The 26583-nt window shown below is 35.7% G+C and overlaps 2 protein-coding genes across 2 annotated transcripts in view; one reads left to right on the top strand and one right to left on the bottom strand.

Annotated features, from left to right (window-relative positions):
- Positions 1–16576, bottom strand: part of LOC136033952 (GDP-mannose 4,6 dehydratase-like) — a 54019-nt gene extending 37443 nt beyond the window's left edge. Inside the window, exons 1-2 of the mRNA XM_065714976.1 lie at positions 16490–16576; positions 10884–11126 (exon numbers count right to left, since the gene is read on the bottom strand). Of these exons, the coding sequence (XP_065571048.1) occupies positions 10884–11126; positions 16490–16540 (294 nt within the window). The 5' untranslated portion in view covers positions 16541–16576. The remainder of the gene's footprint in view (positions 1–10883; positions 11127–16489) is intronic.
- A 108-nt stretch (positions 16577–16684) lies between these two features.
- On the top strand, positions 16685–25266 carry LOC136033951 (tubulin beta chain-like). Its single transcript, XM_065714975.1, has 3 exons — positions 16685–16840; positions 20703–21843; positions 24932–25266. Exons 1-3 carry the CDS (start codon positions 16784–16786, stop codon positions 25075–25077), a joined length of 1344 nt encoding a protein of 447 aa, XP_065571047.1. The 5' UTR covers positions 16685–16783; the 3' UTR covers positions 25078–25266.
- The last annotated feature ends 1317 nt before the right edge of the window (positions 25267–26583 follow it).

The following is a 26583-nucleotide window of genomic DNA, read 5'->3' on the forward strand; positions in this document are numbered from 1 at the left end:
TTGTACATTGATTTTTCTCCTCGTGAAACTAATTTTGCTCATGGAACTTGTTGCATGTTGATTCTTGTTCGTGTAACTCGTTGCGTGCTGGTTTGTTCGTGAAACTTTTTCGCATGTCGATTTTTCTCTTTGTGAACCATGTACGTCGATTTTTCTCCTCGTGAAACTGAATTTGTTTATGGAACTTTTTGCAGGTCGATTATTGTTCGTGGAACCTATTGCGTGCTGATTGTTGTCCGTCAAACAAGTTGCATGTTAATTTTTCCTCCTTGAAACTTGTAAATTAATTTTTTTTCCCCATGAATATGTCTTTGTTCATGGAACTTGTAGCATTCTGATTTTTGTTCGAGAAACTTCTTGCATGTCCAGTTTTTTCTTCGTGAAACTTCTACATGAATTTTTAACCTCGTGAAACTGATGCTGCTCGGGGAACTTGTTGCATATTGATTATTGTTCGCGAAACTTGCTGTGTTCTGATTTTTCTTCGTGAAACATGTTGCATGCTCATTTTTCTCTTCATGAAACTTGTGCATTGATTTTCTCCTTTGTGAAACTGATTTTGTTCATGGAACTTGTTGCGGGTTGATCACTGTTTGTGGAACCTGTTGCGTGCTGATTTTTGTTCGTGAAAGAAGTTGCATGTTCATTTTTTTCGTGAAACTTGTGCATTGATTTTTATCATTATGAATATGTCTTAGTTCGCGAAACTTGTTGTATGTTGACATTTCTTTTCGCGATAATTGTGCATTAATTTTTTCTCCTTTTGAATCTGATTTTGTAAATGGAACTTAGTATGTGTTGATTTTTTGTTCGCGAACCTAATTGCATGTTGATTTTTCCTCCTCGTGAAACTGATTTTATTCATAAAACTTGTTGCGTGCTGATTTTTGTTCAGAGAACTTGCTTCACGCTGATTTTTGTTTGTGAAACTTGTCGCATGCTGAGTCTTCTCTTCATGAAAATAGTGTACCGATTTTTTCTCCTCGTGAAACTTAGTTTAATCATGGAACTTGTTGAGTCCTGATTTTTATTTGTGAAACCTGTCGCATGCAGATTTTAGTTCGTGAAACTTGTTGCATATTGATTTTTTTTTTCATGAGACTTGTACATTGACTTTTTCTCCTCGTGAAATTGATTTTGTTCATGGAGCTTGTGGTAGGTTAGGCTAGGTTTGGGGGAGTGTACTATGCGTGGCGCAGCTTATACATAACCTATACATGGTAGGTCAGGCTAGATGACCCAAAAATCCGCACGCAGCAAGTTCCACGAACAAAATCAGAAGACAGCAAGTTCCATGAAAAAGCAATCAGCACGCAACAAGTTCCATGAACAAAATCGGTTTCACAAGAAGAAAATCAATGTATAAGTTTCACGAAGAGAAAAATCAATATGCAACAACTTCACGAACAGAAATCAGCACGTGAAAAGTTTCATATACAATATCATTTTCACGATGATAAAAATCAACGAACAAGTTTCACGAAGAGAAAAATCAGTTTCACGAGGGGACAAAATCTATGTACAACTTTCACGAAATGAAAAATCAACGTGCAACAAGTTTCACGAATATAAAATCAGCCCGCAAAAAGTTCCATGAAAAAAAAACAGCAGGCAACAAACTGCATGAACAAAATCAGTATCACAAGAAGAAAAAACATTTTACAAGTTTATGCAACAAGTTCACGAACAAAAACCAGCGTGCCACAAGTTCCACGAAAAAAGATCAGCAAGCGACAAGTTTCATGCACAAAATCATTTTCACAATGATAAAAATCAATGCACAAGTTTCACGAAGAGAAAAATCAATATGCAACAAGTTTCGCGAAAAGAAAAATAAACATAAAACAAGCTTGGCGAACAAAATCAGCTCACAACAATTTCCCAAGAACAAAAACAAGCATACAGAAAGTTCCATGAACAAAATTAGTTTCACGAGAAAAAAAATCACTACACAACTTTCATGAAGAGCATTTCATGAAATTTCATCAATATGCAAAAATTTTCAGGAACAAAAATCAGCACGCAACACGTTCCACAAACATCAATAAGCACGCGGCATGTTCTATGAACAAAATCAGTTTCACGAAGTGAAAAATCAATGTTCAAATTTCATGAAGAAAAAATGAACCTGCAAGAAGTTTCACGAACAAAAATCAGCAGGCAACAAATTCCATGAACAAAAAAAACGACAAAGTTTCAACGACGAAATTACAAGTTTCACGAAGAGAAAAATCAACATGCAACAAGTTTCAAAAACAAAAATCAGAACGCAGCAAGTTCCACGAATAAAAATAAGCATACAAAAAGTTCCATGAACAAACTCAGTTCCAAGAAACACTAATGGGGATTTTTTATTAAGTTTAAATGATCGATTCTAGTGTAAACGAATATTTTTGTATTTAAGTGCTCGAAAAAATGTAATATGTGTCACAATCCTTGCTAAAGGGTGCCTTTTGTCAGCCATTGAGTGCCACGGCCTTGGAATTGTCATGGGACATCGCAATCTAGCAATGAAATGGCAATTTTCCCATGTTCAAATAAAAACAGAGGTCATTTTTTTGTTTATAAATAAATTTTGAATGTAAATCTTGAAAAAAACGTATGGAGTGACAATATCTACTAGAAAGGTGTCATTGGGGGGGGGGGTTACATTGTCCCAAGCTAGGGTCAGTTGCTAGGAGTCGTCAGAAGAAACGCTAATGGGGATTTTTTCGTTAAGTTTCGACGATCAATTCCAGTGTAAACGAATATTTTTGCATGAAAATGTTCAAAGAATGCTGTGTATAAAAAAGCCTCTATTAGAAAGAAAAATGCGCTGATAGCAGCCTGCAATATTATCGAATAATACTCTCTAAACATTACTCAACAAGCAGGTGTAATTCAAATATAACCAAACTCAAGTAATCGATTTTCCCCTTAGCACCTCAATCACTGCAGTGACAGGAAACACATCATCAATAGCTTAATCATTCTAGTAAGCGGGACATGCGAATTCTCCACGCGTGGAATTGGTCGTACAATCTATTTGCTGAATCATAATATTAGAAAGAGATTGCTAGTTCAGCTGTCTAGGGCGCAGTTCCATTGGATGGACAGGGTACTTTTGAATCCTAATGGGGAAAAAAAATCATTGAAAAATAAAGGTTAGACTCCCCGAGAAAAACACCTTAAAAGAAAAAGAAATCCCGAAGAATTTTCGGAGACTACAAATGAAAGCATTAAGCAGTGGTGATACATTTTGTTACTGTTTGAGGATGGCTTTCTCTGTCTGACCACCCTCTGCTTTCTTTTTTATTATTTAAGAATTAACGACGCTTCTTGACTACTAAGGTCCCTGCGTCGGCCCTGCAGTGCATTCCTGCAGCGTGATTCGATCTCTGGGTCCCGTATTACCAAGCTAAGGTCAAATCCACTGCGCCACCACAGGACCCACCCTCTGCTTTCATTTTTAGTCTTGGAAGATTTTGATTTTTCAGGGTCGCAAGAAACATAACTATATGAATTTGAAAAAAGCCTGTTTCACTCTTGTCAATATAAAGATAATGTGATTGGTTGACAGTAGTGAGGGGTCAATCTATTTTAGCACACCCATACCCACTACTCCTTTCTCCCTTTAATGCCTTAAGCTGAACGGTGAGACCCTCAAGACGCAGGTGCATGTTACGTTATAGGAAAGGTTTTCTAAGAGATGAAAGCGCTCGTTTCTTAAAAAAACCTAAGGGTGCGGGACAAACCTTCAGGAAGCCCGCTAAATAAAGGTTTCCTTTGGTTTTACCTATTAGTTTCCTTAAAAAAACCTGTGAGGATCAGGGCTTGTTAACTTCAGAATTTCTAAGATTGTTCTTTGAAATAGCTTCAGGGCTTCTTTACCGCCAGGATTTCTTTGAATGGTAAGTAATAGGGTTTGGGGTGTTATATAATAGGACGTGTTAGAGTCCAGTAGTCAAGCGGAGGGGGGGGGTATTAAGACCTGTTTCTGCAAGGGGTTTCTAAAGGCATTTCAAGATGTTTGTTAACTCATTTTTCCTCCAGACGTTTTTCAAAGCGATTCACGACATCTCAAGACGTTTTTCTAACACATTTTTCTTCAAGTTGTTTTTTCAGGATTTCTCTAGTTCTAATATAATAGGGAATGTTTACCAGTATTAAGGACGACACATTCTAACGTGACTTGTTTCTTCAGAGCCCGTGGGGAAGTCCTGGTTGTAACTGAGGGAGGCACACACGTCGGTGCTGCATAATAACGGCACGCACGTCGGATGTGACGCAATCTTGCGTGCCTTGCTAGATTTATTGAGGGTGATGTAACCTTACGTGACTTAGAATTACTGGGAATGACGCAATATTGGGTGACATGCTGGATTACACGGCTCCGCGGGAAAGTCATCATTTGTAACTGAGGACACACACTTGGGTGTTACGTAATGACGGTGCACACGTGTGTGTTACGTAATGACAGCGCACACATGGGATGTTTCGTAATGATGGTTCACACATCGGTGTTACTTAATACTTTAAGCGATTTTTCTTCGGGATTTCTTTTTCTTTTAAGGTGTTTTTCTCGGGGAGTCTAACCTTTATTTTTCAATGATTTTTTTTCCCCATTAGGATTCAAAAGTACCCTGTCCATCTAATGGAACTGCGCCCTAGACAGCTGAACTAGCAATCTCTTTCTAATATTATGATTCAGCAAATAGATTGTACGACCAATTCCACGCGTGGAGAATTCGCATGTCCCGCTTACTAGAATGATTAAGCTATTGATGATGTGTTTCCTGTCACTGCAGTGATTGAGGTGCTAAGGGGAAAATCGATTACTTGAGTTTGGTTATATTTGAATTACACCTGCTTGTTGAGTAATGTTTAGAGAGTATTATTCGATAATATTGCAGGCTGCTATCAGCGCATTTTTCTTTCTAATAGAGGCTTTTTTATACACAGCATTCTTTGAACATTTTCATGCAAAAATATTCGTTTACACTGGAATTGATCGTCGAAACTTAACGAAAAAATCCCCATTAGCGTTTCTTCTGACGACTCCTAGCAACTGACCCTAGCTTGGGACAATGTAACCCCCCCCCCAATGACACCTTTCTAGTAGATATTGTCACTCCATACGTTTTTTTCAAGATTTACATTCAAAATTTATTTATAAACAAAAAAATGACCACTGTTTTTATTTGAACATGGGAAAATTGCCATTTCATTGCTAGATTGCGATGTCCCATGACAATTCCAAGGCCGTGGCACTCAATGGCTGACAAAAGGCACCCTTTAGTAAGGATTGTGACACATATTACATTTTTTCGAGCACTTAAATACAAAAATATTCGTTTACACTAGAATCGATCATTTAAACTTAATAAAAAATCCCCATTAGTGTTTCTTGGAACTGAGTTTGTTCATGGAACTTCTTGTATGCTTATTTTTATTCGTGGAACTTGCTGCGTTCTGATTTTTGTTTTTGAAACTTGTTGCATGTTGATTTTTCTCTTCGTGAAACTTGTAATTTCGTCGTTGAAACTTTGTCGTTTTTTTGTTCATGGAATTTGTTGCCTGCTGATTTTTGTTCGTGAAACTTCTTGCAGGTTCATTTTTTCTTCATGAAATTTGAACATTGATTTTTCACTTCGTGAAACTGATTTTGTTCATAGAACATGCCGCGTGCTTATTGATGTTTGTGGAACGTGTTGCGTGCTGATTTTTGTTCCTGAAAATTTTTGCATATTGATGAAATTTCATGAAATGCTCTTCATGAAAGTTGTGTAGTGATTTTTTTTTCTCGTGAAACTAATTTTGTTCATGGAACTTTCTGTATGCTTGTTTTTGTTATGTAAGACAATTCTAAAGAATTTTGTATAGTGATTCAAATTCTCCCAGTTTAAGATTTTCCCTGAAAAATTCACCTTCTGGAAATTTTTCTCCCCATGGAAGATACTCCCTAGAGAAATCCACCCAAGAAATACCACCCAAGTATCCACCCAAGTCCAACCCTTTCAAAAAAAAAAAAAAAAAAATGTCTGTATACTTCCCAATAACAAATAATGAACGTAACACTGCGCAAGTTTCAAAACTTACAGGCCTCTCCCCACGGACTGTGGGAGATTATTTTGTACCTGAAGACATAGTTATTTGGTCTTTCAAATATACTGAACAAAAGAGGTCTCTCAAAATATTTACCAGATAACTTTGGAAAAAAATGGGAGTGGGAGGGGCCTAGTTGCTATCCAATCTTTTGGTCACTTAAAAAGGATACTAGAACTTTTAATTTTCGTTCGAATGCACCCTCCCGATTTTCTAGGACCATTATTTCAACAAAATAACCCCTGGGAAAAAAACGCATGTGTGATCTGTCTTCTGGCAAAAATAGCAAAATTCCACATTCTTGTATATAACAGCTTGAAACTTATGCTCAATGGTTCTCTGGTACGCTGAATATGACGATATCTTTTTCATTAATATTATTTGAACTTTAGGGGGTATTTTCCCCCATGTCGAAAATCAAGCAAATTTTCTTTGGATCGTAACTTTTGGTTGATAATACTAAACCTAATGAATCGTATATATTTGGAATCAGCATAATAAGCTGATTATTTGGATACATCTACTGATATTAAAATTTAGTTTTTTAGAGTTTCGGTTACTATTGAACACAGTTGCTCCTTACTCACAGTTCGTTACTACGTACTGTTTGGTTTCTTTGCTGTTCTGAGTGACGTCTGTTGTTTACAACAGGAAAATTGCTCTTGGATTGCGTTTTCTTGTATAAAGTATTAATTTGTTGTGCTCTGAGGTACAAAGGTCATACTTTCTGTCCTAAAAGATTAAAGAAGACTAGAAAAAGTATATAATCAGCAAAAATTTTATCTCCAAATAGGCCTGCACTGAGAAGTACAGCGTTCTTATTTTCTGTTGAGAATGTATTTAATGTATTTATCGATAAAAAAACCCTATTGTAGAGATTGTGATGGCTTCAGTTACGTGGAAGATCAAAAGTCTCACAGAATTTTCATCCATAAAAACAAAAAAACTCCTTTTCATCCAACCTAAATTCTTTGTTAGTGATATTAACAAGCAATTTTCATCAAAATTACTATTCATAGTCAATTTTCTAGGTATATTGAAATTTTTATCCAAAATTGAAATTGCAGATTTAAACGTAGGATAGTACTAATCAACGTACAATTATTGACTTACACATTTTAGAAGCAATTAACCAGGGATTTAAGGGCCGGTATCTCAAATTATATGCTGGTTAGACCTGGTTTATGATTTGGAAAACAATAAGAAAAGATTTGAAGTTTCAAACAGATTTGAAACTTGTTTGAACAGGTTATTCTTTGTATGAGGGGGTCTGTCTCTTCCTTAGCTTCATACTCTTTACTGGGAAGTTTGGCTCTTTTCAAAATTTTTAAAGACAATTTGCAATTGGAAAAAAATGTTTTTCAAACCACTAAGAGACATCTTGTTTAATGACCAAGGTGTTGAGAAAGGACAGTCCCCCTTATACACAGAGTAATTTATATTTGTTTTAAGTTTTAAACTTACTCCTTACTTTAGTTGAACAAGAGCTAAGAGCTCATATGGCACTTGTGACAAGGTCGGAGGAGCCGAAAGCTCATATAACATGAGCTCTAGCAAAATTTTAAGAATCAGTAGATTGATTTAAAAGGAATAATCAGAGGCTTAATGCCGGTCGGGATTAAAAAATAAGAGCTCTGAGTCACGAGGTCCTTCTAAATACCAAATCCATTAAGATCACCCACTCGTAAGTTAAAAAATACCTCAATTTGTCTAATTTTTCCTCTCCCTTCAGTCCCCCAAATGGTAGAATCAGAGAAAACGATTTTATCAAGTCCATTTGTGCAGCTCCCTGACACACATACCAATTTTCATCATCCTAGCACGTCCAGAAGCACCAAATTCGCGAAACCACTGAATCCCACCCCCTAACTCCCCCAAAGAGAGTGGATCTAGTCCGGTTACGTCAATCACGAATCTACGACATTTATAAGCGTTTTCCAAGAATTACATATTCCCCCTCCAACTCCCCCCAATCTCAACAGATCTGGTCGGAATTTGAAACAAGAGCTCTGAGACATGAGTTCCTTCTAAATATCAAATTTCATTAAAATCGGGTCATCTGTTCTTAAGTTAAAAATATTTCAATTTTTCTAATTTTTCCAAATTAACAACCCGCAGCTCCCCCAAAGAGAACGGATCCGTTCCAATTACTTCAATCACGTATCTATAACTTGTGCTTATTCTTCCCATCAAGTCTCATCCTGATAAGTCCACTCTAAGCGTTTTCCAAGAATTCCGGTTTCCAAGATTTCTGGTTTCCCCCTCCAACTCCCCCCAATGTCACTGGATCTGGTCGGGATTTAAAATGAGATTTCTAGAACACGAGATCCTTCTAAATATCAAATTTCATTAAGATCCGATCACCCGTTGGTAAGTAACAAATGGCTCATTTTTTCTAATTTTTCCGAATAGCTCCCACCCTCCAACTCCACCAAAGAGAGCGGATACGGTCCAATTATGTTAGTCACTATCTTGGACTTCTGCTTATTCTTCCCCACTAATTTTCATCCTGATCTCTCCGCTTTAAGCGTTTTCCAAGACTTCCGGTCCCCCCTCCCCAAATGACACTGGATCCGGTCGGGATTTAAAATAAAAGATCTAAGTTATGAGGTCCTTCTAAATATGAAATTTCATAAAGATCCGATCATTTCTTCGTAAGTTAAAAATACCTCATTTTTCTTTTAATGTTTTGGAATTAGCCCTTCCCCCCTCCAACTCCCCCAAAGAGAGCGGATCCGTTCCGGTTATGTCAATCACGTATCTAGGACCTGTGCTTATTTTTCCCACCAAGTTTCATCCCGATCCATCCTCTCTAAGCGTTTTCCAAAATTGTAGATTCCCCCCAACTCCCTCCAATGTCACCAGATACGGTCGGGATTTAAAATAGGAGCTCTGAGACACGATTTCCTTCCAAACATCAAAATTTCATTAAGATCTGATTATTCCTTCGTAAGATAAAAATACCCCATTTTTTCTAATTTTTCAGAATTAACCCTCCCCCTTCAGCTCCCCCAAAGAGAGTGGATCCGTTCCGGTTATGTAAATCACGTATCTAGGACTTGTGATTATTTTTCCCACCAAGTTTCATCCTGATCCCTCGGCTCTAAGCGTTTTCCAAGATTTTAGGCACCCCCCAACTCCCCCAAATGTCACCAGATACGGTCAGGATTTAAAATAAGAGCTCTGAGGCACGATATCCTTCGAAACATCATATTTCAATAAGATCCGATCACTCCTTCATAAGTTGAAAATACCTCATTTTTCTAATTTTTCAAAATTAACCCTCCCCCCAACTCCCCCAAAGAGAGTGGATCCGTTCCGGTTATGTCAGTCACGTATCTAGGAGTTGTGCTTATTTTTCCCACCAAATTTCATCCGATCCCTCACTTTAAGCGTTTTCCAAGATTTTAGGTTTCCCCACCCCAACTCCCCCCAATGCCACTTGATCCGGTCGGAATTTAACAAAAGAACTCTGAAACATGATATCTTTCTCAACACCTAATTTCATTAAGATCCGATCACCCGTTCGTAAGTTAAAAATACCCCCTTTTTTCTACTTTGTCCGATTTAACCGTCCCCCCGATCTTCCCCCCAGATGGTCAAATCGGGGAAATGACAATTTCTAATTTAATCTGGTCTGGTTCCTGATACGTCTGCCAATTTCAACGTCCTAGCTTACCTGGAGGCGCCTAAAGTAGCAAAACTGGGACAGACCGACAGAATTTGCGATCGCTATATGTCACTTGGTTAATACCAAGTGCCACAAAAACCATTTCTATTTGTTCAATTACATTTCATGAAACTATGAAGTTTTATGAATACAATACTTTTGGCAACGCACAAAGAACGACCAATATTTCAATAATCTCTGTTTGGATTCTGATGGGTAATCAAACATTTCGTGTAATGTACTGTAAGCAAGGAGCGACCTGGCTCAATAGTAACCGAAACTAAAAAAAAAATGAAATTCTTATGAGAGTAGATATATCAAAAGAATTGGCTTATTATGTTGATTCAATATATAAGTGTCATTAAGTTTAGTCTTACCCGTCAAAAGCTACGAGCCTGGGAAAATTCGTCTGATTTTCGAAAAAAGGGGGAAACACCCCCTTGAAGTGATAAAATTTTAATGAAAATCACACTATCAGATTCAGTGCATCGAAAAAACTGTACCCAACTGTAGCGGTTTCAAGGTCATATCTATAAAAATATGGAGTTTTGTCAGAAGAAAAAATCACGAATGAGTGTTTATTTGGTCTTTTTCCCCAAGTGTGATCGTGTCGGCCCAGTGGGCCTAGAACGTCGAGAGAGGGCTTATTCTAACGGAAATGAAAAGCTCTCGTGCTCTTTTTAACTGACCAAAAAAATTGGAGAGCAACTAGGCCCCTCCCACGCGACTTTTTCCTAAAGTCGTCTGATCAAAATTTTGAGATAGTTTTTTGTTCAGCATAATTCGAAATAAATAAATACATAGCAATGAGTTAGAAACCTAACATGAATTAAAAATTTCCAGGGATACCAATCGAATTGGAAACATTGACACATAGAGTTTGAAAATTACCTTCCCCATTTTATCTTGGTAAAAAAAAAAATCTGGAAAAATTACATTTTTCAGATTTTACATCATTTAAACCCGAAAAACTGCGAATTTTTATTAGAATTAGCCGTCAGTATTATTTTGCCCATAGCCTTAGAACTAGATGGTTTCTCACCTGCCCCCCCCCCCCTGCCGAAGTCCATACCCTAAATAGACAAAGCCAAACAAAAGTGTAAAAAAAAAGAAAAAAAATGTCACAAACCTTAACATGTGACTGTGCACCTAAATTATAAATCTCATCTGGCTTTACTTCTGATATAATTTTAACAAGACAGGAGCTATCTGTCAGGTCACCATAGTGCAACTTCATTGAGCCACCTGTATGAGCGGCTTTATTGGCATACAGATGTTCTATCCTTCCAGTATTAAATGAAGATGATCTTCGAAGGATGCCATGCACTTCATAGCCTTTGGATAATAACAATTCAGCAAGATAGGAGCCATCCTATATGATAAAAGACTTATATAAAAAGAAGGAAAAGGGAACCGTAAACTGCGCAAACTTGGGAGACTTTTCAATTCCTAAATGATTTTATTTTAATTTATACTTATATCTACTTGGAAAATACCATCTACCTTTGGGTCTCAATCAGTGTCTTAATTTCGTCAAAGTCCTGGGGGGGGGGCAAAGGTGGACGAAATTTTCCCATATGAAATGAAAGTGACAGTGAAAATGAGCCATATAGTACCATAAATGCAAAGAGATCCATAAGAAATCTGACAGGATTTTTGACGAAACTAAATATCATCTTGGGGTAGGGGGGGGGACAATCCGAGATCTGGAGGGGGCAGCTGTGCCCCATAGCACATTACGCCCTTGGTCTGAATTAATACTTCGAAGTAGATTTTTTATGATCATGATGACCATAACCACTGACTAATTTGGACCATTAGGTTATTTTCCATGATGGGCTGGCTTAATAAAATAGAGTTTCGCTATAATACCCTTGCTTTGCATATGATGTGCTGCTATAAAGAGGGTTCTTTAAAAATTTTCACAGTAAATTTATGTGCATTTCCTCATTGTCCCCTTCCCCCTTGATATAAATCAGAAGATACTATGCACTTTACTGAAAACAAAATGCATTTAATGTTGTCGCTATTTTAACGTAATTTATCCAAAATTATGAAGACTTTAAGGAATAAAGCTATAATAGGATACCATAAAAGACTATCCAAAAAATGGGTTTCCACGCACACAGTCCAGCTGGTTGAGCGCAAGCAGCAGATTTCAGACAAAAAATTGGAGCTGTTCGAGCTCCTAAGCAGAGAATGCCACCAGTCGGCTAAGAACGATAAGAACCAGTACTGGGAGAAAATCGCCGAAGAGATAGAAGCCATTACCTCCAGATCCGACACCAAGATGATGTATCAGCTCCTAAAATCAATTAGGAGTAAAACAACTGGTACATCCGTCGAAGATGAAAACGGCAAATGACTCTGGAATAATTCCGGAATAATCCATCGCTGGAAGACAAACTACAAACCAGCACAACCTCTTCACAACAACAGATCATAATCAGCGTAGCCATAACCCCTTGACCAAAAATATAGCACCTCCTTTGGACTGCTGAGCCAAACTGATGAAAATACTCTAGGGAAATAGCTCGCAAAGACACACATTAAGGTTTTAGCATCAGCTTGTTCCCATGCCTGCACCAAAGTGAAAATTCAATTTCTGAGAGGCTTCATGCAACATATTTTGCACCCAACTTCTAAAAAGAAGGGAAATACAACAAAGGCTTTAAATATCTTTGGACATGTTAACTCTTTCACATTCAGTAAATATATCTGCGTGTTCTGAGGTTCTTTTTAAACCTTTGCCTATATTTTATTATTCTTTGTCTAAAACTCAACTGTACCACAGTATGAAAGATAATCATGTCATATTACTAATGTCAAAGCAAAAGTCATTTAAAATTCTCTAAGTAAGCCAATCATGTTTGCGTTACTGAATGTTTGTAAGAATGTCAACTCTTTTCTGATTAGTGGAGTGATTTTAGCTGATCAAATCATAGACTGTTTTGCATTTCTACATTCGGTAGGTTTTTGCTATCAGGCAAATGAAACTATCAGGAATAAATCCAGAGCTCAAATTATTCCCTGGAAACCATTTTCAAACTATTATCTCTACTCCTTTCTTATATCCACGGTTTAGAAGATTGTATAAAAGGCTAATGATGTCTTGACTTTGGAAAATAGGACTTTTACCTTAATTATGGTTTATTCTACCTTTTACAGACCATAGGCTAAAAAACTTTTATTTGACCTGGATTTTATTTAACTTCAAAACTAATTCCAAACAACTTAAGTTTTGAACTTCAAAACCACTTCATCAAAACCTTATAAAGGATTGTATCGTTTTATTTTTATATGCAGAGTAGTTTATGTTATAGGCAGGTAGTGAAATTTTGGAGCTAAAAATTAAGCTTTCAGTATGGTATTGCATCTACAGCCAAAAATTTAGCCCTATGAAGATGTTTTGATATTTTGGAGTTTTGGAGCCAATGACTTTGGTTCTTTAAGACATTTTTTTTTTCGTTTGCTTAGTAAAGAAAACTTCCTTTCCTCCATCCATGAGAAAAGTTGGGGTATAATCTTTATTTAGTTTGTGTACAGTAATTATCTGCAAGTCAAACATCTGCAAGAAAAACATCCTAAATAATTATTTATCTACTGTAAAAACATTATAAGGGTCTTTATATTTCTATTCTTCAAAAAAGAATAACGTTTTTGCTAAGTTTTTTTTTTTAATTATAAAAATCTCTTCATTTGTTTAGGCGTCCATCTTCACTCTTCTTCCTTTAGAAAAAACTTGTTTTTTATTTAATGTTTGCTCATTTATAACTTTTTGAATACTCAATATACAACCTGAATTGATTTGTTTGGGATTGTTTCGATATTAATAAAAGTCTACAACTATAACAAGGCATGTTGTGCAGGATTTTACCTTGGAGGGGGTATCTTTAGGAGTAGGACACAAATACAAAAAATAGGCAAATTACACAAAAATACCAGATATTGGATAAAAATGAAAGATAATTAAAGAATCTGTAGGCCACTTGCCTGAGCCTATCCTTCTGCTTGCGGATCCAGAGAGGGGCTATAGCCCCCTTCGTAAAATGGGAAATGTGTTCTATTTGGTTGCCAAACATGAGAGGAATCCGAGCACCTGACCAAGGTCATTAACTGTCTGGCTAGCCAAGGTCATTCACCTGCACCTCCTACTTCTTCAGTGGCAACGCTAGTGTACTAGTGCTTTATTTGGTGTTCAGTGCTCACTCAGTTAGTGATCATGCCATCGTGAGTTTTGATGGATGAAAAGTGACTAGTTATTTACTTCTGAGTTGAACACCAGATTTAGTTCCAGGTAAGCGAGGTTTCACACTTGGAGGAAATAGTCCCATCTAACTTTTCTAATCACACAGTTGAAGAAGTGTTGGAAACTGCCAATATCTATTATGAGGACATTTCTGCTTCATCATTAGAGGTATCCACAAAGATTGGACTTTGGCGGAAACATTGGAAATCAGCAATCCCAAGAATCTTCCACAAAGTTGTGAAATTGCTTTGCCAAAGTGTAATAGAAATTTCCTTCAAAACATAGCAATTTCATTGCAGATATTTGCTATGTTACTGGTCTCAGCTGCCTTGATCGAGTGGAGTTTTTCTTTACTGAAGATAAAAACTTAAGTTAGGTCAACCATGACAGAAGACTGATTGAACGGGATTGCACTGGCTCATATTCATGAGGAAAGGGAAATTGATTTAGATAAACTCTTACATCATTTTAGTCAGTCAAAACCAAGACAAATGTGTTTTGCAAATTGGGCCATAGATTAACGTATTCATAGCATTGTAGCATTAAACTAAGTTTTAACATTAAATATTCTTTTGAGTACTTTTTTTTACATTACTACTGTCCTTTGAAACAGTCATTTTATTTCTTCAATTTGAACTGTTACACTTTATATTCAGGATGAGACAAGCCACTGATGCCCATCCAGAATCTAATAACTAGCTATGAAAGGGATTGAACCCATGCCCTTTGGACAAAGAATTCTCAAACCAGCATGCCAACCCTTTAGCCAGAATGGCTAAGTGGATTGCATCATTGGTGCTTTACTGAAAACAATATGTGTCTTGAATAGTATTGGGAAGAACTAATATAATAAAACTGAATGTTTGACATTTAATGAAATTAATTGGTGTAAGCTCACCAGCTCAAGAGTTTATTTCACTGTAATTTTTCATTTTATTTTTAATGTTGAAAACATTTGTAGTATAACTTGTTTTATTAAAGCACCAAATATGTAGTAAGCTTTGGATTTTTAAATATTTTTATTTTTATTATTATTTTTTATTATTTATTTTTATATTTTATATTTTTATGTTTTATATATATTTTATTTTATATTCTTACATATTTTTTATTATATATTTTTATTATTTTATATTTTTAGGGAAACAGGCCGTGCAGTCAAACTCTTGTTTGTAGTGAAAACTATATGTATCTTGAAAAGTACTAATAGAATTAAACTGAATATTTGATATATAATGATATTATTTGCTGAAAGCTCATCAGTCTAAGATTTTATTTCCCTATAATTTTCATTTTATTTCAATGTTATAACCAGTACAAAGGAAAATATTTGTAATATAATTGTTTTTTAGTAAAGCACCAATGATGCAATAGGCTTTATACTTTTCTGTTAGGGAAGGGGCAATAGCCAAACTTGGGTTTGCAGTGATTTTTGTTTGTTTACTCTTGTATATAGGAGAAATAGAGGTGATGCCATTTTGACCTATAAGTTAATGAAGGCTAATACACTCCCAGCATTATTTCCCACTGGTGGTCCTAACTTGAGATGAGGAGGTCATCAGTTGAAACTTGTTAAGCAGCCTACCCTATCCAGAGATTTTTTATTTATAGATTTTTATATACTATTATATTATAATATAATTTTCCATTCCATTATTATAGATTTCTATTTCTGCTGATAAGTTTAATATGGCCTTCACTTTACTTTAAAAAAACTTCTTGTTTAGAAGTTTTTAAAATTAATTTGAAGGAGAGTGACTTATGGAGAATTCAGTGTATACATTTGCAAATTAAGTGGAAGATGGGGTAATGAAACCAAATGAGTATTATAGTTAGATTAGGAAGAAAATTTTGAATGTAGAGCTAGCCTATGTTAATTTTTCAGCTACCCTATCTCATTATTGTGTTAGAAAATTTGCCCTTTGGAGTGAAAAGGAGTAGGGACAAAGATAAATAATTCAAAAGAACTTCCTATGACGTAGTTTAGGCTCTAAAAGCATTCCTAAAGTTTTATTTACCTTACATAAATTCTTTCAAATATATAAACTTCTCAACTAGAATTTTACCCAAAATACTATGCTTGTCTGCATTAGAACATGGGAATTATAACTTTTACTTTTGCCATTTTAATACTATTAACTGGAAATGATGATATTGAACTTGGATTTAGCCTAGAATACATCTGCCACTTATGAAACTTCAGTATAGCTTAGCCTTCAGGCAAAGACTATGCCACTATCAAGCGAAATTATTCTACAGACCAAATTATCTTCCTTTTTTGTCATTCATTAATAACATACATACACATGGGAGCTTCTGGGACCACGTTCCCGAGAAATCTCAAAATTTCCTTATGCATTTCACTTTTGAGGCTTAAATAAATTTTCTTATGTTTAAGTGATTCGAACCAGATCCCTCAAAAATTATAGAGACATTCAACATGATTTATTTACAACACACAACCTTTACCAGGTCAAAAACCTGACCTGGCCAGTAATTCCCGAAATCAGTGCTGATTTTCCCTTTCTATTTTCCATGTTTTTCTAAATTTGAATAATGAATATGACGATAATATAATACAGCCACACATGAGAGATGGCGCTGAAGTTCAAGTACTATTGGCTGATTTGAAAATAAATTAACCAATCACGTTAGAATAAAATGATGCTAGCCGGGCGTGGTCCGGTTTTTGAATTCAAAGTAACCGTCAACTATCGTTTTAGTTTGAAATCAGTCATCTAGGAAAGCTGTTGTTCAAGTCGATATTTATTATTTGAAAGATGAGGGAAATCGTTCATGTTCAAGTGGGACAATGTGGCAATCAGATTGGAGCCAAGGTATTTATTTACCTTTTAACATAAATGAGGCGCTTTTCGATGGCCTGAATCGACTTTTAGCTTCATTGGGCTTGATGGTACCATACCAGCTTGCCTAGGATAGGCTCTTGTTGATCCTAAAAATATCTTTTTAAAAGTAAGTTTGGATAGCAGTTATAAAAGATAACGTAAGCTCTTTCCTATGATGACCCTGATAGGTTTCAATAGTGGTGCTGATTGATAAAAATGCAGGCGAGGGGCAAGGATATTTTGGTAATTATCAAGCCTGTAGCCCTGTAAAATTCTAGAATAGTTTTGATATCTTTGAAAGGGGCTAGGCTAGGAAAATGAAACTTCCAAGAATCAGTCCAGGGCCAAAAAGAACAAATCTTTGCAGAAAGATGTGAGATCTTATAACCTATCTAAGATCTTAGCACAAAAGCATGGTCCTAAGGTTTTATCTTAAATTTCAAGAAATATATTGCATATCTTTCAAACCTCATAGGCTTAAATTGGGATTTAGCAAAGTTGTGAAGCTGAAAATATTTCCAGTAAATTTGTTGCAGTTCATATAATTGACTTAGCAATAAAATAAAAATACCACTCGATGCCTTTTATAGTTCTCAATGAATATAATAATTGCTTCTACTGCTAATTTTTGAGCTCTCTTTCATTTGTTGAGCGTCATTTGAAAATGACGAATTTTCAGTTAAAGTATGAGTTGTCAGTTGTTTTCAACAAAATAATACTACATTTTCTGAGTGCCAAAATTATGGTAAAATTCCAGATTAGTAACTTCTCGCTATCTTGGAAAGGGGTTAGGTTAGGAAAATGAAGCTTTCAGGGATGGGTCTACAGGCTAAAGTATGTCTCAGGAAGGTGTTTTGAAGTACCTACCTCCACTCCCTCTCCTTTTAGAGGGTTTTGACCTTTAAAATTATGTGTGTTATAAAAGTAAAACCTTGCAAAATAGATCTTCTGCTTGAATGAAGTACACCAAAATTGTTTTAAGCATCACAGATTTGCTCAATTCCAATTTATAAGGTTTTAGAGATATTAATATTAATTTATTACCTGTCAAAAAAAAAACAGAAAAGACAGAGTATAAAAAGTTTAAATACACTGCAACTACAAACGTTATAAAATAACACTAGTCCAGGGGTGGTTGGCTTTTAACACGTTGGCACTGAATTTGGAGATATATGCAAATACATTTCCTAAATTTTGAAGAAGAAAAAAACATTGATATGGCTCAGAATTCTACTCAAATAACAGGAATTGTATTTTCAGTACTGAAGGCAGAAAAAAAGTAACAGTAAAATTCTAGTTAGTTGACTTTTTGCTATCTCAGAAAGGGTTTAGGTTAGGAAAATGAAACTTTCAGGGATGGGTTTACAGGCTAAAGTATGTCTCAGGAAGTTGTTTTGAAGTACCTACCTCAACTCCCTCTCCATTTAGAGGGTTCTGACCTTTAAAAATATGTGTGTTATAAAAGTCCAATTGACAGATAGTCCAATTGAGTGAGAGTCAAATCTGGCATTATCCCCCTTATTTGGATTGTATAAAAATGATGTTTGTTCGAATGTGCTTGAGAGAAGGGCAGCTTGCCATCCAATCTCTTTCCTCTTAAAAAGGGCTCTAGAATTTTGAATAATTTACTCCTTTAAATAATTTTTGAAAAGCATTTGTTGAGCAACATGGATCGATCTACAGTCCCAAATAGAAGTTTTCAAGCTTTTTTTTTCCTTTTCTACATTTGTTCCTTTGCGATTTTACCATGCAATTTTTCTGCTCTCCCGAGGTTTTCATATAGGAACAAAAAAAGAATTTTGATATTATTTCCAAAGCAGATGTTCAACTTTATCAACTATTAAAAATACTTCCATAATTGGTTAAAAAGTGTCGACTTTTGTTCTTATTTTTTAATCAAGTTTGGAGTCTTTCCCAAGAAAAATTTCAAGTAATATCATAATTCTGGCTTGGTGACTAGATAGACTTGAGACTCGTGAATCCAGTGATTTGAAGTATTTTGTCCATTTAAGTTACAGCTGCTGGATTATCATAAAATTGCTTGTTCCAAAAGGAATTTATGTGTTACCGTGAATGTCCGAAATACCTCTTTTGTGTGTGGGGGGGGGGATTTAGGCAGTGTTGCCAGTCAACTTTACAGTTTTATTCACGGTTTGGTGGTGATAGGCTAGGATAGGTGTTTAACCCATTTTTGAAGTTTGTATCCTAATTTAATCTAACTTGAGCTATTACCATCAAAGCTTGCACGAGACTGAAAAATGTTGATTCACAAAGCTAATTAGATCCAAGCAAAGAAAAGGAATTTTGGACATGCACAGCAACGTATCTACCTTAAGGCTTCGAAGTTTCTGTGGAAATATGTAGACCTGTCCTAAATCTAGATTAGGACAGATCTAGGAGTGAATGTCTTGCACTGTAGCTTTCTAAAGGCTACTTGCCTGGACTTCAGCAACTTAAGGTTTCCATAAAAGTTACTAATTCTTGTCGGTCAAAAGTCAAGTGGCTTTAAGAATGGGTGTATGGGTTTGAGCTCTGTATACAAAAATTATCCGGGGGGGGAATACAAAAAGATGTGTTTGTAGTTCGATTTAAGTGACCAAAAATTTCGGATTATGAAGGTGGTCCAAGTACACCTCACCCCTCCTTCCAATTGACGTCCCTGTCTCTGTGCCATTTCTAAATTTAATAATTGTCCTGTTATAGTTATACATGCGCCATAATATAGTCCTGCTTGTAGATCAGGACAAAATTACGCATAAATACATCCCCAGCAGTGCTGTCACTTACTTGAAGTACTACTTAAGTAAAAATTTTCATTACTTGATACTTCAGTAAGATTACGAAATATTAATTAATTAAGATACTTTTAATGTACTTATTTTTCAAATACTTTACCTTTGACATGAATATTTTGTGTGTGTGTGCTTTGGCAATGTACAAGAAAACATCACCCTTTAGATTTAGAGTAAACTCAGGTATAGCTCCATGCCCTATTTTTGGATGTGAAATAAGGTATTTGTTTTTGACGAAAAAAAATTATATTATGATTAGCACTTGATTAAAAAAAGGTAGCATGGGCTTGATATCATATATATATATATATATATATATATATATATATATAGAATAAATACTTGACGTAATACTTAAGTACAATTTTGGCAAGTACTTGATATTTGATACTTAAGTAAGAATTTGGAAAGTACTTATTACTTGATACTTAAGTAAAAATTTGGAATGTACTTGTTGCAGCACTGATCCCCAGTATGTATCTCATGTATATTATGAGGATTTCGATTTTTGTATTCAATTAGAAGAGTGGTTTGATGTTAATATTGATATTTATACCTGATTGAAGCATTTCTTAGCTTCATTTATTCTAGTTTTTTTTTTCTTTGTAGTGTTAGTTTGTAGACCTTTGGCAGTGAAATACTTGTAAAGGTTTAATCTCTCAATAAAAAAAAATCATCATCTGATGGCACTTTTATTTGAGATATGCTGACTTATTTCTGTGTTGTCAAATTCGAGTCCTAATGGGTCGAACCCAGGCCTAAATAGTTTATGCTATGGTATTGTTTTGATTTTTTTCGAAACTTCTGAAACTAAGGGATGGGTGGACGTATTGCTTTCAAAGCAAAGACGGTAAAGTTATATTCTTACCAATGTTTTGTTTCCGTGTTCATATTCTGCTGTTTTCATTGCATGTGCAGATTCCTACGAGAGTGCATGAGATAATTTCGAATTGAAATAGTGTCAAATGCGCTATTGAATTGTTTCTATTAAATATTTTTAGGTTATGTACAGTCCGAATTTTACTTTAACTTGAAGAATTGTGACAGTCGTTCTTTTCTAGTTCTGGGAAATAATTTCTGATGAACATGGCATCCAGCCTAATGGTGTTTACAAAGGCGAATCAGATCTGCAACTTGAAAGGGTGAATGTTTATTATAATGAAGCTGGAGGCGGCAAGTACGTTCCTAGAGCTATCTTGGTCGATTTAGAACCTGGTACAATGGACTCCGTCAGATCAGGACCTTATGGAGGTATCTTTCGACCAGACAACTTTGTCTTTGGACAGTCTGGTGCTGGTAACAATTGGGCCAAAGGTCATTATACAGAAGGAGCTGAACTAGTCGACTCTGTCTTGGATGTTGTCAGAAAAGAATCTGAAAGCTGTGATTGTCTTCAGGGATTCCAGCTTACACATAGCTTAGGGGGTGGAACTGGCTCTGGTATGGGTACACTTTTGATATCGAAAATTCGTGAAGAATACCCTGATAGGATTATGAACACCTTTTCTGTTGTCCCTTCGCCTAAAGTTTCAGACACTGTTGTCGAGCCATACAATGCCACCTTGTCAGTTCATCAGCTCGTAGAAAACACCGATGAAACGTTCTGTATTGATAACGAAGCCCTATATGATATTTGCTTCCGTACCTTAAAACTGACCACACCTACATACGGTGACTTAAATCATTTGGTATCTCTAACTATGTCCGGTGTCACCACCTGTCTACGATTCCCTGGCCAGCTTAATGCAGATCTCCGAAAACTTGCTGTTAACATGGTCCCTTTCCCTCGTCTTCACTTTTTCATGCCTGGCTTTGCTCCCCTCACCGCACGAGGATCGCAACAATATCGTGCTTTATCTGTTCCTGAACTTACTCAGCAAATGTTTGATGCCAAGAATATGATGGCTGCTTGTGACCCCCGACATGGTCGCTACTTGACTGTTGCAGCCATTTTCCGTGGTCGTATGTCTATGAAAGAAGTTGACGAACAGATGTTGAACATTCAAAGCAAAAACTCCTCATATTTCGTCGAATGGATTCCAAGTAATGTCAAAACAGCTGTATGCGATATTCCACCCCGTGGTTTAAAAATGTCAGCTACGTTTATTGGTAACTCAACTGCCATTCAAGAGCTTTTCAAGAGAATATCTGAGCAATTCTCCGCTATGTTCAGGCGAAAGGCTTTCCTTCATTGGTACACTGGTAAGTTCATTCTTCCTTTTATTAAGTTTTCCTTTAATAAACAAAAATACCCTGAAGTTTCTAAACGTTTGATTAAACGGTTTCATTGTTTTTCGTCTGTCGTGGCTTAAAAATTTGTTTTTATTATCATATATTTTCTCGAGATTTGTATATTGAAAAAAAAATAATAAAAATCATGCAAGTTTCTGGCGTTTTATTTTTTTTTTATTTATTTATTTTTTGTCTCAAACAGGTGTTTATCTTTTCTTTATGGGAAATGTGGAAGGGGATAATTGCTCTAACCGCACCCCTATACTTCTAAAATAGATTTTTGGCATTTTCATTTTGAAAAGTTGAAAGAAAAACTAAGATCTTCTCTAGACGGTCGGAAAATACTTGCTTTTTTATATTCAAAGAAAAAATAGGGAAAGCCTTGCCATTCCCTCTTCTTCCATTTTCATGAAATGCTCCTGGTCATAGCCTTTTGTGTTATTATGAGTGAATTTCCTGATATCGCAAGCTAAACATGATCTATATTCTGAAATGTGTTCCAGATTTTGCTGCTTAGTAAGGCAATTAGTTTAAAAAAAATATGTTGAGTAACTGAAGTCCTCCAATTACCATATTATTTTTGATTCAGTGGGGAAGGTATTTCTGTATTGAGAAAAATAATTTAAGTGTTCAATGGTGCTTCAATTTCCTGCCGCTAGGCGTTAAGTCTGTGGTAGGCATTGTTTGATTTTACCCTAAGGTGGTATAGGAGTCGTTGCGTCCGTTGTGCAGATGTTCGTCCTCTGTCTTGATGTTTCCCGCCAGTTGAATCTTGTTTTTTGTATGCATCGTTTTGGGCTAATTTTTAGCTATTGCATTGCATTTGTGCCAAGAAAATGTAAATAACAATCGTGATTTAAGAGATTTTCTCCTTGTTTTTTTTTTTCTGATAATTTGTGAAGAAGTGTTGCTCCTGCGTTTTATTTTTGCCTTTTCTTTTAATGTTTTAAAATAAATAAGCTGTGAGTTTGTTTCATATAAACGTAATGTATGGGAGATGATGGTACATTCGACCACTACTGGAAGGTGGGGTATTTGTTTTAGTGTTGTTTTAAGGAGTAAAAGATAATTTCAGTTTTTAACGTTTTTCTTGCTCTGAGTTTAAAATCCGCTGTAGAAACTGGAGTCTCCGATAAACGTGTCGTAGTTTACAACTATTAGTGTCATTCTTCCAACACGAACCAGTTGAAAGAAGAAAATATCACTAAAACAATGTTCAGAAAATTGCCTGGCTATCGCTTTATTTTTTATCTGTTTCTTGTTTGGTTGTAGTATTTCTTTAGATAGTTAATATGTGAACCAATTTTGTTTGAAGCACGGGTCCCAATGTGTACTCAAGCACTGAAACCTGAATATTTTAAGTTTTTTGTATTATTATTCGACAAGCAAATGTAAACCGTTGGGATCTGTCTCTAGCAAACAAATTTTTTCAGGAAAAGGAAAAACTGCTTTGAATGGATAAAAAACGTGTTTATCAGTGCAAAAATTATTGCTTTTTCGTAAATATTAAGTTTATCTCAGTTGTAAATATTGTCATAATTATGTGCAATAATATTTTTTCTTTGTAGATTTGACTTTATCAGGTTAAAATTTTCACACTGTAAATCCAGATTGGTGAGTGACTATTCAAAATTCGGCATTCCATTTAATGTCAAGGTCTCCTTCTTGGGAGGGGGGGGGAACAAGTTTTTTGTTCACATTTAATTCAGACTTTAATGATACATCCACTACCGCTCAAGAAGTGAAGTTCGGTTAATCCTGATAAAATATATCTGAGTATGATGAAAAAATATGTAATACTTTATAAACGAACTTCGGCTATATATTTGCACATTAGAGGGGGTGGGGTAAAGTGCATCAGGTCTGCATGCAAAATATATTAGCTACAACCATTCTGATATTATGAAGTAAGGATTGTTTTCTGACTTCACACTGTCCAAATACTTTATCCCCACTCCCTAATGTGCAAATATATAGTCCAAATTTTATTTTTCCCATCTATTCTGTCACTTCTCTTAGTCTTTTCTCATGCTAATCCGAAAGAAACTTGTTCGCAATGCTTCAATGCATGAGCAACTTTGGCGGCAGAGGGTATATCATACAAGTATCCAGACTAATATATGAAGAATCATCCCTGTGTTCAATCATGTTCATCTTACTTACTGAAAGCGTAGATTGTATAAGGGACAAAATAATCAATTGTCAGTTAATAAAAAGTGCAAGGGTGGGCTGTTACTTTTTTTGTTTTTCTATTTATTTCATTGAAAATTCGTATTTAAGGTACTTTTGACATTTGATACGCCTGGCTGGTACTTTTTTTAATTATTTTCAGTATAAAGCCTTGAGTGATCCTGTAATATGTCTAGAAATTGAGAGCTTGACATCTTTTATAGCTTTGTCTACGAATTAATATCTCTTTCTTAACTAAAATGTTATTTAAGTTGATCTTTTTGGGTTAACCTTCGGCCTGTGTACCCTGTACCCCAACCTCTGCTATTGTGTGAATTGGATCGGTTTCTAAAATGGCTCAATAAAAATTGCAGATTGCAAGTGGAATAGACATAGGTTTGCTTGTCACCTGAAAACTTAGCAATTTATTGCACATTCAGTGTCAAGCAGACCGCTTGTCTGGTGCGTTTGTTGTTTATAAACAATTAAGTTAAGAGTATAGTATTTGCAAGGTCGTATCCATGGGGACCATCGGTTTGAATCCCCCTCCCCCAACTTTACAAACTGAGTGTACAAAAATCCGGGATACGCGCTTGGGTGTTCAGGACCTTTCTCTTACGAATCCTAACGATGCTCAGTAAGGGAATACAGGTCCAATCTTTACTGAAGATAGGGGGGTGTCAGAATGATATTTCAGAAAAATTTCTTTGCATGGATATTGACACCTTGTGTTGGTTGAAATCCCCATTACGTGTATTTTCGTATGTTATTACAAACTAAACCAAATTTAGTTGTAAAACATATTTCGTTTTACCTGTTGGTTTTTGTTGTCTTTTTTTATCCTTCTGTGCGTTTATTTTGTGGTATTAAAAAGGAGTAAAAATTGTAGGTGAGGGTATGGACGAGATGGAATTTACTGAGGCCGAATCCAACATGAACGATTTAGTTTCCGAGTACCAACAGTACCAGGAAGCCACTGCCGATGACGAAGCTGATTTCGGAGAAGAAGGCGAAATCGACCAAGACGAAGCTTAGATCTTGTCATTCCTATTTGTTTTAAGAAGAGCTTTTTTTTCATTTTGTTACGAATTTCCAATAGTGTGTCAGTAAGCTAGCTGGCTTCTTCCTGATTGAAGAAATTTCATTTCTTTATATTTTTTGTTTTTTGCCATCTAGTCTCTGTACGCACTGCTGATAAATAAAAAACTATCTTTTTATGAAAAATGCATTTATTTCTAGGATCAATTGGTTTTGTAGCCTTTTGAAGGTAAATGTGTAACTATATATATATATATATATATATATATATATATATATATATATACGAAAAGAGAAATCACCAATGCAACAGCACAAACACATTAAAAAAAGGGGGAGATATATATATATATATATATATATATATATATATATATATATATATATATATATATGAGGGAGATTAGAATTGTATGAAAATGATGTCAGTTCATTTGTTGATAGATAAGTCGACATCATACGTCATATATATATATAAATAAGTTGTCTGGCAGGTGGCGTCATGTTTGTGTGTTGACTGACGTCATGAAGTTAGTTGTCGTCATTTTTGTTATGACGGTGACGTCATTAAAGATATTTAAGACATGCGTTCACTTAGAAATCTATTAATGTTTAACTTTAAAATGACTGATGAACTTACAATGGCAACAGCCGAGGAAGATGCTCAAAGAGTATATGCCAAAAAACTTGCTACTGATAGAGAAAGTCAGAAAAGAAAGCGTGCCGAGGAATCAAAAGAACAGCAAGGAAACAGGCTTGCGGCTGATAGAGAAAGAAAGAACAGAAAGCGTGCCGAGGAACTACCAGAGCAACGCGAAAGCAGACTTGCTGCTAAAAGAGAAAGTGAAAAAAAGAAGGCAAATTTTCAATTGTAAGAAGATCGTGGACGGAAAAATGTTTAATTGTAAAATGACTGAAGAACCTACAATGGCAACAGCAAATGACAACCGGGACACAGGGAATATGAATGACGACCGCGACACTCAAAGTGAAATTACAGACTGGGTCACAGGGAATATAAATGACGACCGGGACACAACTACAACGGGGACGCCGGTGGGCACAGGGGGATATATAAATGACGAAGGGGACACAGGGAATGTTTGATTAGCAATCACCATCAACAAAGCTCAAGGGCAATCATTAGAATAATGAGGTATAGATCTGAATACAGATTGTTTTTCCCATGGGTAATTATATGTTGCATGTTCAAGAGTCGGTAAACCTGACAATCTATGCTCAGACAATGGGACAGCCAAGAATGTTGGATATTCGCAAATTTTACGTAGTTGAAAACATATATATATATATATATCTATATTCACAGGGACACAACTACAATGGCGTGTAACGACTTACGTGCGCGGGGGGGGGGGGGCGAAGTACCCCCACCAACTATGTGTTGGGATGGCGAAGCGCCACCCCAACAGCTAGTATATATATACATATATATATATATATATATGTGTGTGTGTGTGTGGATATAAAATTTGATTGTTGGAA

The sequence above is a fragment of the Artemia franciscana genome, chromosome 12 (assembly GCF_032884065.1).
Source record: "Artemia franciscana chromosome 12, ASM3288406v1, whole genome shotgun sequence".
NCBI lineage: Eukaryota > Metazoa > Arthropoda > Branchiopoda > Anostraca > Artemiidae > Artemia > Artemia franciscana.